The sequence below is a fragment of the Manis javanica genome, chromosome 6 (genome assembly GCF_040802235.1).
Source record: "Manis javanica isolate MJ-LG chromosome 6, MJ_LKY, whole genome shotgun sequence".
Lineage (NCBI taxonomy): Eukaryota > Metazoa > Chordata > Mammalia > Pholidota > Manidae > Manis > Manis javanica.
The window spans coordinates 139,081,875-139,095,369 of record NC_133161.1 but is presented as its reverse complement, the minus strand read 5'-3'; the positions used below and the strand labels follow the sequence as shown (position 1 = coordinate 139,095,369).

At 41.7% G+C, this 13,495-nt stretch overlaps 1 protein-coding gene across 1 annotated transcript; it reads left to right on the top strand.

Annotated features, from left to right (window-relative positions):
• Window positions 1-2,399: 2,399 nt before the first annotated feature.
• Window positions 2,400-4,504, top strand: PATE3 (prostate and testis expressed 3). The gene is made up of 3 exons (XM_017663092.1): window positions 2,400-2,448; window positions 3,618-3,740; window positions 4,380-4,504. The coding sequence occupies exons 1-3, from the start codon at window positions 2,400-2,402 to the stop codon at window positions 4,502-4,504; spliced, it is 297 nt and encodes a 98-aa protein (XP_017518581.1).
• The last annotated feature ends 8,991 nt before the right edge of the window (window positions 4,505-13,495 follow it).

The window sequence follows — 13,495 nt, the reverse complement described above, 5'->3', positions numbered from 1 at the left end:
CAATCAAAAAAAGGTCTCCAGCTCCCAGGAAAATCCTTTTCCCATCATGCCACACTGCTTCTATTAGTAGGTTCTAATATCCATCCTTTCCTACTCCATGCTAAATGAAAAAATAAATTGTTTTTAATAGTAAATCAGATGGATGACATACTGTGGGAGGATGAGGAGTAGGTCAGTGGACCCCAGTGCTTGGGTGGAGTTGCAAAACTCCTCTGGAATTAATCCAGGAGGAAAGAGATTCAAAACTCAATGGGTCTTTCAGAAGCATCTACCAAAGGGAGCCTTGAAGGAAATAGATCCTATGCAAACCCACTTCAGTCTGACCTACAATGCCTACTTCCTTTGTCATGATTCTAGAATCATTCTCTTTAAACAGACAAAGCTAAGAAAACAGGTGAAAATGAAATGCTCTGAGAGCTTGGTAAACCCAAGTGCAAAAGGTGCAGGGCTTTCAGAGACGGGTAAGATTCCTCAAGGGAGGAACAACCTAAGACAGGCACAGTCGCAGGGAGGCCATCAGGTGAGAAATTGGGGATCAACAGAGGTGAGGCTTAGAACCTCACCCCCCTCCCTGTTTTGAGAGAAATCTTCTGCATCCATGGATGTTTTGTTACCCTTGTCTAGCTTGGATTAACACAGTCTATAGGCACAGACCTGATCATCTACATTTGCCCTCTTACAGCACTAAACTATGTTCTCTACCTTTATCTTGCATCTACCTACCACTTCAGCATTTTGTTAAAAAAAATAGTAATAATAAGGGAGAAATGTAGGATTCACATATAAATCAAGTATAAAAATCAAATGAATAATCATATCTGACTTGATTGTTTATAGTTCATGATGCGTGATCAAAACCAAAAGTTTCTGTGATGACTGCCCTTGCACTGTTCACCATGTAAGAACTTGTTCGTTATGCTTCAGAAGATTGGAGACTGTTGAGAATGAGGCTTGGGGTTGATTAATGATTGTGCATTGAGTCCCCTGTACAGAATTTTATTGTTGTAAACAACCATTTGATCAATAAATATGAGAGATGCCCTCTCAACAAAAAAAAAAAAAAAAAAAAAAAGGTGCAGGGCTTTCCTTTCTCAGTTAGCTTTTGGAAAGCCTTGAAAATGCCATTTATTTTCTAATATCCTCTCCTGAAATATGGCAGAATAGAACACTGTATCAAAAGACTGCAGAATCTTTATTTTCAAAAGAACCAATTTCCTCCTATCTAGGGCTTTTGGCTCTCTAGTTAGGCAAAGATGGGTTCTGCACCGATCAGTCATAGAAAAGGAACTTTGCAAATTTTGTGGCATTTGGGCCAAGATCTTATTTCACTCAATCTTCATCTGATGTCTGAAGATGTCAGACTTGATGTGTTTTAATGAACATACTGTTCCAACAGCTAAGAACATGTTGTTAAATCAGTTCTGTATGAAAGATTCCTAACATCTCTAGCCAAACTACCTCCAGCACACTGACAGGTTTGGAAGACTTAGAATGCCAAGACTGGTCATAGTTTTCCAGTTCTTTATCCATAGTGAACCTTAATTGACTTAACTTTTGTAGTGATAGATACCTAAATCATGGACAAAACTGGCCATATTCTCGATATAAATTTGCTAAAGATCAAGGTGTGTGATAATTCTAGGGGGTATTTCTCAGTCCTACAGAGTAAACAGTCCCTGATCTTGAAGGACAGATTTCTGGTAAGGTAAAAATGTTCGGGGCTAACTAACAATCAGAAGTTGTAGGTTGAAGGCCAGCTGGGTCACAGGTACACATGTTCTCATTTCTTTCACTCTCCTGATTCTCACCCATGAGGTGAGGAGCTAGGTGAGCTTCTCTGACTCGTTCATTGCTTTGCTCTCACACATTGAACTGTGCTGGCACATCAAAGCTCTCAGTGAATACGTGTTAAATGTATAAATAAATCTCTAACAGGCACTGAGTCACAGTGGTTAAAAGTGTGGCCTCTAGAATTAGAATCAGTCACTAGATACATGATCTAGAGCATAAGAAAAGATAGTGTATAGGATAAGATACTGGACCTCACCAAGCCTCAGTTTCCCCCTCTGTGAAACCACGATTAGAAAGATAATATGACACCAAAACCATAATGATAATAAGAATTACTGAATGATAATAATAATCATGATGATGATTACCAAAAAAAACCCCAGCTTAATGTAAACCCCAACATTTAATAGTATCGTTGTTCTCTGCTATGGAGTAGAAGTAGAGAGAGAATGAACTTGAGCTCCCAGAGGAAACCTTGCATGATTGGTTCCCCGTGGGCATGAATAATCCTGCCCTATGATGAGAAAGGTTTCCTCCCTGCAGCCGAGAGGCCTGTGTCTGCAGCCCCTGGGTTCTCTGCTTCCTGTACAGGGGACTTCTGGGTCAGGATGGACAAACATTTCTTGCTGGTCTTCCCTCTCTTCTGCTTCACTGCAGGTGAGTCACAGACCTCAGGAGTGTCACTAGGCGGGACCTAGGGAGCCCCGGGAAGCTGCACAGGTAGAGCAGGTGTCCATGCGGGCTAAGCCCTGACTACATTTCCAGGAAAAGGGAAACCACTCGTCAGAATGCCCCCTGTGCCTCCTGTGCCGACTTTTCTGACCTCGGCATTCTGCCGTTCGCCCCCAGGGGCGCAGGCCTCAGTGGCTGCCCCTTCATACAGCTTCCTCACTGTCTTTATCACTCCCCAGAATCCCAGTACGATTTTCCTTAGGACTCCCTTTCCTTTCAAGCATGTGTATCCCATTTGCCAAGAGAGCTGGTCAGTCTATAATGAATAATTTTGTCATTTGTTTTAGCACTTGACTTTTGATACCCTTACTGGGGACTTTATGTTAAAATGAGTGATTGTAGGAGAGGACATTCTGGATGTGCTACAATCAGAAAAAAAACATGGTTCGGTCACTGTTTTAAATTCCTTGTACCTTTGGTTGCCCATCTGAGACATGGGGAGATGCAGAGATTTTGTGAGGATTAAATCAGACACAAAGTGAGAGGACACGGCCCCAGTGAGATCCTCGGTAAACACCACTTTCCTTTCTAACTTATGTGCACCAGGGAGAGTTTTTAGAAAAAAATCAAACCTGTTTGATTTGTTCATCCCATGGTACCATATAAAGTGTCCCTAACTGTGCTATAATTTATGAGGTCTTCACATAGATTCAGTGTGAAGCTCAAAATAATCGAGTATATCACCTAACAATATCTAAGCAGCAAATGTCAGAAATCCCATCACAGCAACACTAGCTTGGGTAAAATATTTTAAAGTACTCACCCTCATTGTCACATTCTTGCCAATTTGCAGTGTTGCCAAGTAGGCCAGGCCAGCATTAATAGAACCATTTTCAAGCTGGAAAAACAGACACCGTGGGGGCTATTTGCTCAGTTACCCAGGTTGAAAGAACTGAAATTGGAACCAGTCCTTCTATGCCCACAGTGGCATTTCTCTGGTGTGGAGTTGGTGAGAGCTTGACTTTCTACACCTGAAACCCTGCCTCCAGCTCTTCATCCACTGCCCCCTGGCCCCAGGTCTAGACAATTCCAGTTCCTTCTAAGTCCCTGACTCCCCCTGAACTCACACCAGCTCTGTGCTCTCTGCTCTCCAGCAGTGACACCACTGAGGTGTGTAACATGTCACCTTCGCACGCAGACAGATCGCTGCAGAAGAGGCTTTGGTGTCTGCGTTGCTCAGATACATGAGACGTGCCTGAGCTTAAAGATCTTCCAGGGTAAGTTAGAGGGTCAAGGGAGGTGCTGTGAGCTTCTGAGAAAATTTTCAGGGGAGTCCTTTAGCAATTTTATATCTGAGATTAAAGCCAATCCAGGCAAAGTGCCAACTGCAGAATGTGCCCTGAGCACGGGTCCCTGTGCACGCAGGCAGGAGAGGCCTTGGGGAAATGAGGCAGAGGAGGAAGATGGGGATTCCAGGTTCCCAAAAAGCTGACCAAACCGGCTTTAATGCTGAAGACACTAAAGTATGAGTTGCTAATCTAGCAAGAAAGAGAATGAAGCAGCTATACAGAGTTGAAGGTTGTCAGGGACCTCAGGCAAACAGCCCTTGCTGGGGGCCAGTGATTTCCACATCTCCCTGCCTGGATCCTCTTCGGAAGTAAGCTGGGAAGCCATTCCTAAACCTACCCCGGTGCCTAATGAAATGTTCACGGACAGGCCAGTGCCAGGTTTGACTTGTCTTCAGAGAACTTCGATCCCTGATTAGCTTAGATAGTTGAGTTGGACTAGAAATCCTTCAGCTGGAAGTTCACACATATTTATATCTAAAAGTCTCTTTTATCATTATTTGTAGTTAAGCAGAAAATAGCAACAAAGTAGCCAGTGGATACCCAAAAAATGGTTCCTTTTTATTACAGATAACATTCTCCAGTTATCGTATATGGTGTGTCAGAGATTCTGCAGAGATTTGACGTTTGATCTCAACAATCGGACTTACGTTCACAAATGCTGCAACTCCAATTATTGTAACTTCATAGTCTAAGAAGTTTGACCTCCTGCGTCCTCGCTTGAGGATGTTATTGATACTCCCCCGCTTCACTCTCTGCCTGTCCTTGCTGTCCTGCCCTGTCTGTCCTGGAGGTACTCTAGCTCTCTCTTGAATTCAGTGTCATCCTTCCCTGTGCCTCCAACTTTGTTCCTATCACAGTCAGAGGACAACGATTCTGAAAAACAGATTTCTTCCATTACACGCATTTCCATACTCCAAGAAGCCTGTCCCCAAGGGCCTCAGTACAGTAAAATTTAAAACAAGATCATTCTAAAGCTTGTGATTAGCTTAGATAGTTAAGTTGGACTAGAAATCCATCAGTTGGAAGTTCACACATATTTTTACCTAAAAGTTTCTTTTATCATTATTTGTAGTTAAGCAGAAAATAGCAACAAAGTAGCCAGTGGATACTCAAGATTTTCTTCTAAAGATACCAAGTAATTTTCCCCAGCACACAGTGGGCACTTCCGACTCATTCATGATTTTCTTGACATTTACAAATTACATCTATATGCACTGTTGTAGGAAACAGTGAATAAGAGATTTCCTGCCTCGGTGGCATTCACAGCTTACCTGTGGCTACATCTATGCCTGTCAAGATCTAGACTCAAGGATACATCACAGTTCTCATTTCTTAGTTCTCCTCTCCTCATCCTTCTCTATTCCTCTCCCCTTTGCCATCCAGCTACACTACCAACCCCAGCAACCCACACCTGCTGCACAAATGCTCCCTCTTCTGAATACCCAAGTCACCTTATGGATATTTATTTTGTACTCTCTTGTAATGAATTATGTCTATTTGTCTAAATTTGTCCCAGTATGCTATAAATCACATAAAGAACAGGTACCATGTCTTATCTCTATTGCCTTTAACTGATCAATGAAACTTTATTGTATCTAACTGAACATCCAGTGAAGTCAATGGAATTTTTCTTGCCCATCTGTTTAATCTGCAGGATTTATGGTGCTTTCATGCTTTTTCTGGCTGAATACCTATTTGGTTGCACGAACCAGGCATGGCAGCCTCTACTCCCTACCAGACAAAGCACATTCACTCTGGTACTGACATAACATATGGTTTCCTCAAAAGGATTCTGCAAAGGACATTTTTTCTTAGGGGATCTTCCAATATTTAAATGTCTTAACCAAAAATTATTTTTGATAGGATTCTTCCAAAACTCATTAGCTAATTTTCCTTCAAAATTCATAATCAATACTATGGATATATCAAGGTTTTACAAAATAGATCTGGAAATTTAGAAAGGGTAATCTGGTCCAAACCTTTTTGAAATATCTGAAGGCAAATGTTTTCTTAGTTTTAGTGATGTCAAGATTGATCAAATAGGTTTGCTTGTTCTCAGAACTATCTATGCAATATAAAGTTTCCCTTCAATTTTTTATCTAACAGTTTTAGCCTCCATTAATTATTAATCAGCACCATTATTCATTATGAATTGAAATATAATTGTCTTCTAATTGAAGTCTAATACACATATAATCAAATGCACATATTTTAAGTATATAGTTTGATATGATTTACAAATGTATAACCCTATATAACCACCGTCCCTATTAAAACATAGAACATTTACATCACCCCACTGAGTTTCTTCAGGAAACCACCTACTCCAAAGGTATTATTCTAACTTCTATCACCATGGGATAACTTTACCTTCCTTGAATTTATTATAAATGAAATTATATAGAAAGTACTCTCTTGAATCTGGCTTCTGTCACTCACCATAATATTTTTAAGATTCATGCATGTTTTTGCTTATACAAAAAGTGTTCCTTTTTCCCATTGTAAACATATACTAAAATTTATTAGATCAATTCTCATATTGATGGACATTGAGCTGTTTCCAGATTGGGGCTATTTTGAATAAAGCTACTCTGGAAATCCTTGTATAAGACTTTTGGTGAATATCTCCTGGGAAGGTAATTATGAGTCATAGGGTAGGCGCATGCATAACTTTAAAAGAAACTAGTAGTTAGTTTGCTAAAGTGGTGGTAACAATATATAGTCCTACCAGTACTATATGAGAATTCCAGTTATTCTACATATTTCTCATCACCAATTATGATCAATCATTTACATTTAAATTCTGGCTATTCTAGTAGCTGTGAAGGGCATCTTGCACTTTCTTGATAATGAGTGGTGCTTGGTCATTTTTAGGCTCCAGTGAGAAAGTAACTCACCCTTGCTTCCTTTTAATACTTATGTGAATTTAAATTAACATTTAGATTCCCATTTGGAATTTATAATTGATCCAATTCAATCTCTTTCTATATGGCTATCCAATTAGCTCAACATTTATTTATAAGTTTGTATTTTTCTCAACTAATTTGAGATGCCTCTTTCGTAATGCATTGCATTTCCACTAGCACCTAACACTAATTTTGGGTTCTCTACTCAGTTAAATTTTTCTACCTATTACTTCTGACAACATAAACAAAAATAAAGACAACAGACACAAAAAATAATTCAAACTGGATCACAGGCTTAATATAAAAAGTAAAACAATAAAACTTCTAGAAGAAAGCATAGCATGAATTTAGAAGTTTGGAATAGGCGAAGTTTATTTAAACCTGACCTAGAGGGAGAGAAGTCCAAGACAGCAGTGCAGAAAGAGCCTGAACCCACCCCCTCCCATGCACATACCAAATCCACACCTACATACGGAGCAGGTCTTGCTGAGGAAGAGCTGAGGCCTGAGGGAACACCCTCTGTGCAATGAGGGATACAAAGACCACATAAACTATGGCGGCAGAGATGGAGACATGGGAACAGTGGCAACCCCACCCACAAGGCCCTGCAGAAGGGAGGCATACCACTAAGAGACCACAGTGCAGACTGGCCTGCCCTGAGGCACAGGGAAACAAGCCATGGTTCAAAGGGTTTGAAGAGCAACTACACTGTAAGCGAAGGAAACTGATTCTCAGAACTAAAGCACCTGCCAAATGAGGTTAACTGCTGGAATGCTCTCTGGACCCCGAGGTGCTGATGAGCACCCTTGTTTATATTCCCTCTGCACATTGCTAGTGCGGATGGGGAGCCCCACTGTTCCCCTTCCTCCCCCATTCACAATGTGGGTAGGGACAGGGTCTGAGTGCACACACAACTCTAAATGCAACTCAGGCAGTCTCCCAGTCCCCATCTGTACCCAAACGTGCCTGCCCGAGATACAGCAGTCCCACAACATAGTGGGGTGCTCACGCAGATTCACACTGTCCGTACCCATTCTGATGCCAGCCACTGTGCCAGCGCAGCACTGGCGAGCACTCACCCAGATTGCCCCTTACCATGCTCTTGTCAGAATGGACCCAAAGGGTGCACACCCAGGAGACTCCCAAACTACACCCCTCTGCCAATGTGGCCCCATCTGGCATGCACACAATAGCCCCCCTGGACCATATCCCGGGAGTCCCGGCACCAGGACACCCCAGCCCAGGCTCTTCTAGCCTCCAGCCAGCCAAAACCAGCAGGCACACAAAGACTACCCAGGGGATGTTCCTACACAAGGCTACTCCTTCAGCATTGAAAAAGGTAGTCCTTGTTGCATATAAATCATAGAAAATCAAACAAAATGAGCAGAGGAACATGTTTCAAACTTAATAAGACAAAACTTCAGAAAAAGAATTAGCAAAAAAAGAGTGAAGCAATGAATGTGATAAGAGTTTCAAGTAATGGCTATAAAGGCACTTACTGGACTTGAGAGGAGAATGGAAGGACTCAGGGAGGACTTCAACAAAGAGACAGAAAATATAAAAAAGAACAAGTCAGAGATGAAGAATACAACAAATGAAATGAAAAATACACTAGAGGGACTCAACAGCAGATAAGAAGATGTAGAAGAACAAACAAATCAGCAATTTGGAAGACAGAGTAATGGAAAGCCCTTCAGTTGAACACCAGAAAGAAAAATAAAATGAGGATGGGTTAAGGGAACCCCAGGATGACATCAGTGTCCTAACATTCACATTTAGGAGTCCCAGAAGGACAAGAGGGAGAGAAAGGAATGGAAAATTTACCTTAAGAAGTAATAGCTGAAAACTTCCCTAACCTGGTGAAAGAAGCAGACATCCAGATCCTTAAAGCATAGAGAGCTCCAGAAAAGATGAACCTAAGGCGGTACACACCAAGACACATTATAATTAAAATGTCAAAGATTAAAGATAAGGAGAGAGTCTGAAAAGCAGTAAGAGAAAAGCAATCAGTTATGTACAGGGAAACTCCATTAGACTATCAGCTTTTTTTTGATACATTTTTTATTGCAGTATAGTTGATATATAATATTAAATGGGTTTCAAGTATACAAGATAGTGATTCAACAATTATATACATTGTTGAATTCTCACCTATAGTTACTGTCAACATAGAAAGCTGTAGCAGACTATTGACTATATTCTCTATGTTGTATTTTGATCCCCATAATTAATTTATATTATGATTGAGATTTTGTGCTTTTTTATCCCCTTCACCTATTTCACCCACCCACCCCATTGGTACATATACACAATGGAATGTTATTCAGCTATAAGAAGAAAACAAATCCTACCATTTGCAATAACATAGATGGAGCTAGAGGGTGAAATAAGCCAGGAGCAGAAAGACAAGTACCAAATGATTTCACTCATTTGTAGAGTATACCTATAAAGCAAAATTGAAGGAAAAAAACAGCAGCAGACTCACAGACTCCAAGAAGGGACTAGTGGTTACCAAAGGGGAGGGGTGGAGGAGGGTGGGTGAGGAGAGAAGGAGAAGCGGATTGAGGGGCATTATGATTGGCACACATTGTGTTGGGCTGGTCATGGGGAAGATAGTAGTGACTCTGTGGCATCTTGCTATGCTGATGGACAGTGAGTGTGGTGGAGTGTGGGGGGAGACTGGATAATATGGGTGACTGCAGTGACAATGTTGCTTATGTGAAATTTTTATAAGATTGTATATAAATGATAACTTTAGAAAAAAAGAAAAGACATATGCACTGCTATGTTTATCAGTGCACTATTTACAATAGCCAAGATACAAAAGCAACCTAAGTGTCCCTCAGTAGATGAATGGATAAAGAAGATGTGGTATATATACACAATGGAATATTATTCTGCCATAAAAAGAAAAGAAATCCTAACATTTGCAAGAACATGGATGGAGCCCCTAGGTATTATGCTCAGTGAAATAAAACAGGCTGAGAAAGACAAGTACCAAATGAGTTCAGTCATTTGTACAGTATAAAAACAAAGAAAAACTGAAGGAACAAAATAGCAGCAGACTCACAGACTCTGCAGAGGGACTAGTGGTTACCAAAGGGGAGGGGTGGCAGAGGGTGGGTGGGGAGGGAGAACGGGATTGAGGGGCACTACAATTCACAATCACAATATAGGTGGGTCACGGGGAAGGTAGTACAGCACGGAGAAGACCTGTAATGACTCTCTAGCATCTAATTGTGCTGATAAACAAGGACTGCAACTGGGGAGTGAGGACTTCTTGTTTTTCCTAATATTAATACCCTGCAGATTTGTAGCCCCATGCATTGGTTTGTGGATTTTGCCGGTCTAGCTCTATCACCATGCGAGGGTTCTATGGCCTGGAAGAGGATTCTGGACCCGCATCTAGAACAAGTGCACTTGCTCAGGGTCTTGCCTTATTGTTGTTGTTCCCTCTATGTCTTCCTGCCTCCCATTCTTGTAAAATGTAGGGAACAGGGTGATGTACCCCAGTCGGGTCAAGAAAGTTAGGTGATGGGGTATTGTAACATGGGGCAATCTGGGAGTCAGCATCTCATGGAAATCAAAGACAGGAAACATAATGGCAGATTCAGGAAGACTGGATGTGGAGGGCCAGCCTGGATATGATGAAAGATATAATATTGCTGCAGTGGGTTATGAATCTCTACTTCAAGCTTAGCTATAAATCTACGCCAGGCTCCATCTGTCTGTATCACTCAGCATTTGTCTGCTACTCTTTCTGCTACCATACCTTCTTCACCATCCACACTGCATATCTTCCTCTAATTCGAAATCACCTCTTAATTTCTGATTTTGACTTGCTTGGAGCCATTCTAGGCACTAACCCACCACACATCACAGTCATTCCCCCACGATTCACTTCATTACTGGAACCCAGTGCCAGTATCTCTGCTCTCTCCACACAAACTAATTATCCACATAAACTAATAACTCTGAATGACTCTACCACATTCTCTACTTCTCATGATGCTTAAGCATAGTATTTGTGCCAATAATACAGTTTGGGGGACATCCCAGCACACATATATTACAAATATTTTGAAATTTATTTGTATGCTAAAATAGTTTCTTCTATTTAGGCAAACACAACAAATAAGCAATCATAAGCCTGGACCGCAGGAGGGACACTGCTATACCTGGGGTAATGATATATATGTGTACATAATTATATAGTAAAAGAGATAAACAGTAGTGTGTAGATTGTAACACATAAGAAGGCTGACATGGTAAAAAATAAAGCTTAAAATGAGTGAATAATAATTTAGGGGTTGCTATTTATAGCTTAATTTTTTTTAATAGGAAAGCTACAGTGAAGATCTGAAACTCTTATCTCTCTTTGACATTATCTGTTGCAGAGCTCTGTCAGTAGATGAAAAACACCCAGCTTATATCAATGAGTTCACTGCATGCAAGGTAATATTTAAATATTTTGTAGTACTGGGAGATAGAATATACCTCACATGCCAGGACAGAACATAACCGGCCAACACTCAGCCAAGTTCCCATCCTGATATGCTTTGCTTTGTCCATGAGAACAAGATAAGATGATTAGAAATATGGTGGCCCAGGGCCATGCAGTCAGGATTAGCTGTGGTTGGAACAGCTTCCCAAAAAACGTGATTAGGCATGAAGATCCTCATGTCTAGTACCTTGATGACCCCTTTCACAGAAGTTAGAATTTTCTAACCTTATATGCCCTTTCTCCAGCCTCTGCTGAATGCAGTCCCTTCTAACCCCCACCAAATACCTCTTCTACTCTCCTCCCAAGTATTTTTCCTAAATCTCCTGTGATTTCTTGTCCCTACTTCTATCCAGTCTGCTTTCTCCTGATCTTCCCTCAGAAGCTCTCCCTGGGAACTTTAGAACTCTGATGTTAGCCTGGTACAGCATGAGAACTTGGGGATAAGTGATGATGGCCAAGAGGCATCAGGTAGCACGGATGAAGGAGTCCAATCAGGACGCAGCTGCAGGGTGTCGTGTCCTACAGTTGTACCCCTTCCTGGTGATAGAGGCGCTGACATGGGAAAGCAGAGTTGCGCTGGTACATTTACAGGAATAAAGAGAAGGGTCTAGGTTTTCAGAAAATGTAACATGAGGCTGCACTGGGGAGGGGAAGGGCAAAGAGTGCTAGACGAGATGGTTTAAACTTCCTTTTATTTCCTTTGGTTCTAGTCATATACAGGTGCGTGTTCCTTTTCTCCAAATAGCTAAACATCAACGTCAGTCTTGGCTTTATTATAGAAGTTTTTGTCATTGCAGCAGTACGTTTCTCTCAGTAAGTCATAGAATAACTGGGATGGCCCCTCTTCACAAGGCCTGCAAGACAGTTGTGAATAACGACACATATGTCTCCCTAAAGAGAAGAAGAATAAATATGATTGCCTTGCTTTATGTCTCCATCTTCCTAGCAACCGCTTCTCTCCAGAACTTCATCAGTTTTTTGTAAACTGGTATGAGTCCCAAGCTGTATTTGCATCTCATCTGCGACTCATTAGGTAGCGCCAGGCAAAGCCCTCCGCTCCCACACAGCCTCTGCTGTGGGCCTGTGCATGGAGAATCCCACTCCCCCACCACCACCCATGGTCTCAGTCTCCCTCCACAGCTTGACCCCAGGGATGGCGGGCACTGCTGGTAATATTCTGTGTCTCTAACTCCCACTTATCTGTAACTAGGTCACTAAAGTAAAAGGGATCTGTGGTACAACTCCTCTTATATAGCAGTACATTGAACTTCCAGCAACTTTTCATCTTATGCAGCCATTTGTTGCCTCTCCCCTAATAGCCCCTAAATTCGTTTGTAGGATGAAATTCCTGGCCTTACCTTGCAGTTAGTAGTCACTACAAAGAAGACCGGCAATGGTGATGGCAGATTCCTTGTCCACGGAGACAGTGAGCGTGGAACTCATTCATCTGAGTGGGCTCATCCCCAGAGCCAGACACACACTAAACCCAAGTATGATCCCTCCCATAATCTTCACTAGGATTCACAATCCCTGCATGCCTGGGACGAACGCACAAGTATGCTACTAAAGAGTGATGCCTCGACTAATCAAGTTACTGAACTTCCCTATTCCTCTGTGACTTCATAAGTGAACACAAGTCCTAGCAGAGATACAGCCAATGTAGATGTTAGGACTTCATAAACACATACTGAGACCCTGTTGGGTGTCATATATTCTTTGGACATGTTATACACTTGCTCTCCTTGATTTTTCTGAATCATCTCATAGGTTAAAAATAACTGACCTCACCATACAGTGAGAGACCAGGGGTTCTTAGAGTTGAAGTATTTTTCCCCCAGGGAACAAGGCACACAGGTCTCTGATTCAATGGGCCATGACTTTGCACTCCACCTACTGGTGCCTTCTCTGTACAATGTGAAGAAGGATTCCCAGGGCTAGAACTATCTCCTGAAACATGAGATGACAATGGAGCAACAGAGAAAAAGGAAGAACAGGTAAGAAAAAGGCTATGTCCATTTAAAAAAAAAGAAGAAAGAAATATCTCCCTCTGCCTGGCAGAACAACATTCACAAAAAAATTCCCACTGAAACTAGCAAGTCCCACAGGCCTGGCTGGGATCTACACCTTACATGCCACTGTCAGGGAAGTATTTCCATAGGGACCACCTTCATGAGTCTTGCATCTGGAACTTATGAGACCCAGGCAACAATCCATCGATATAAGTCCCAGAGGGTCTGAGCAAAGAGCACCAGGCTTATGCTTCCAAGCACAGT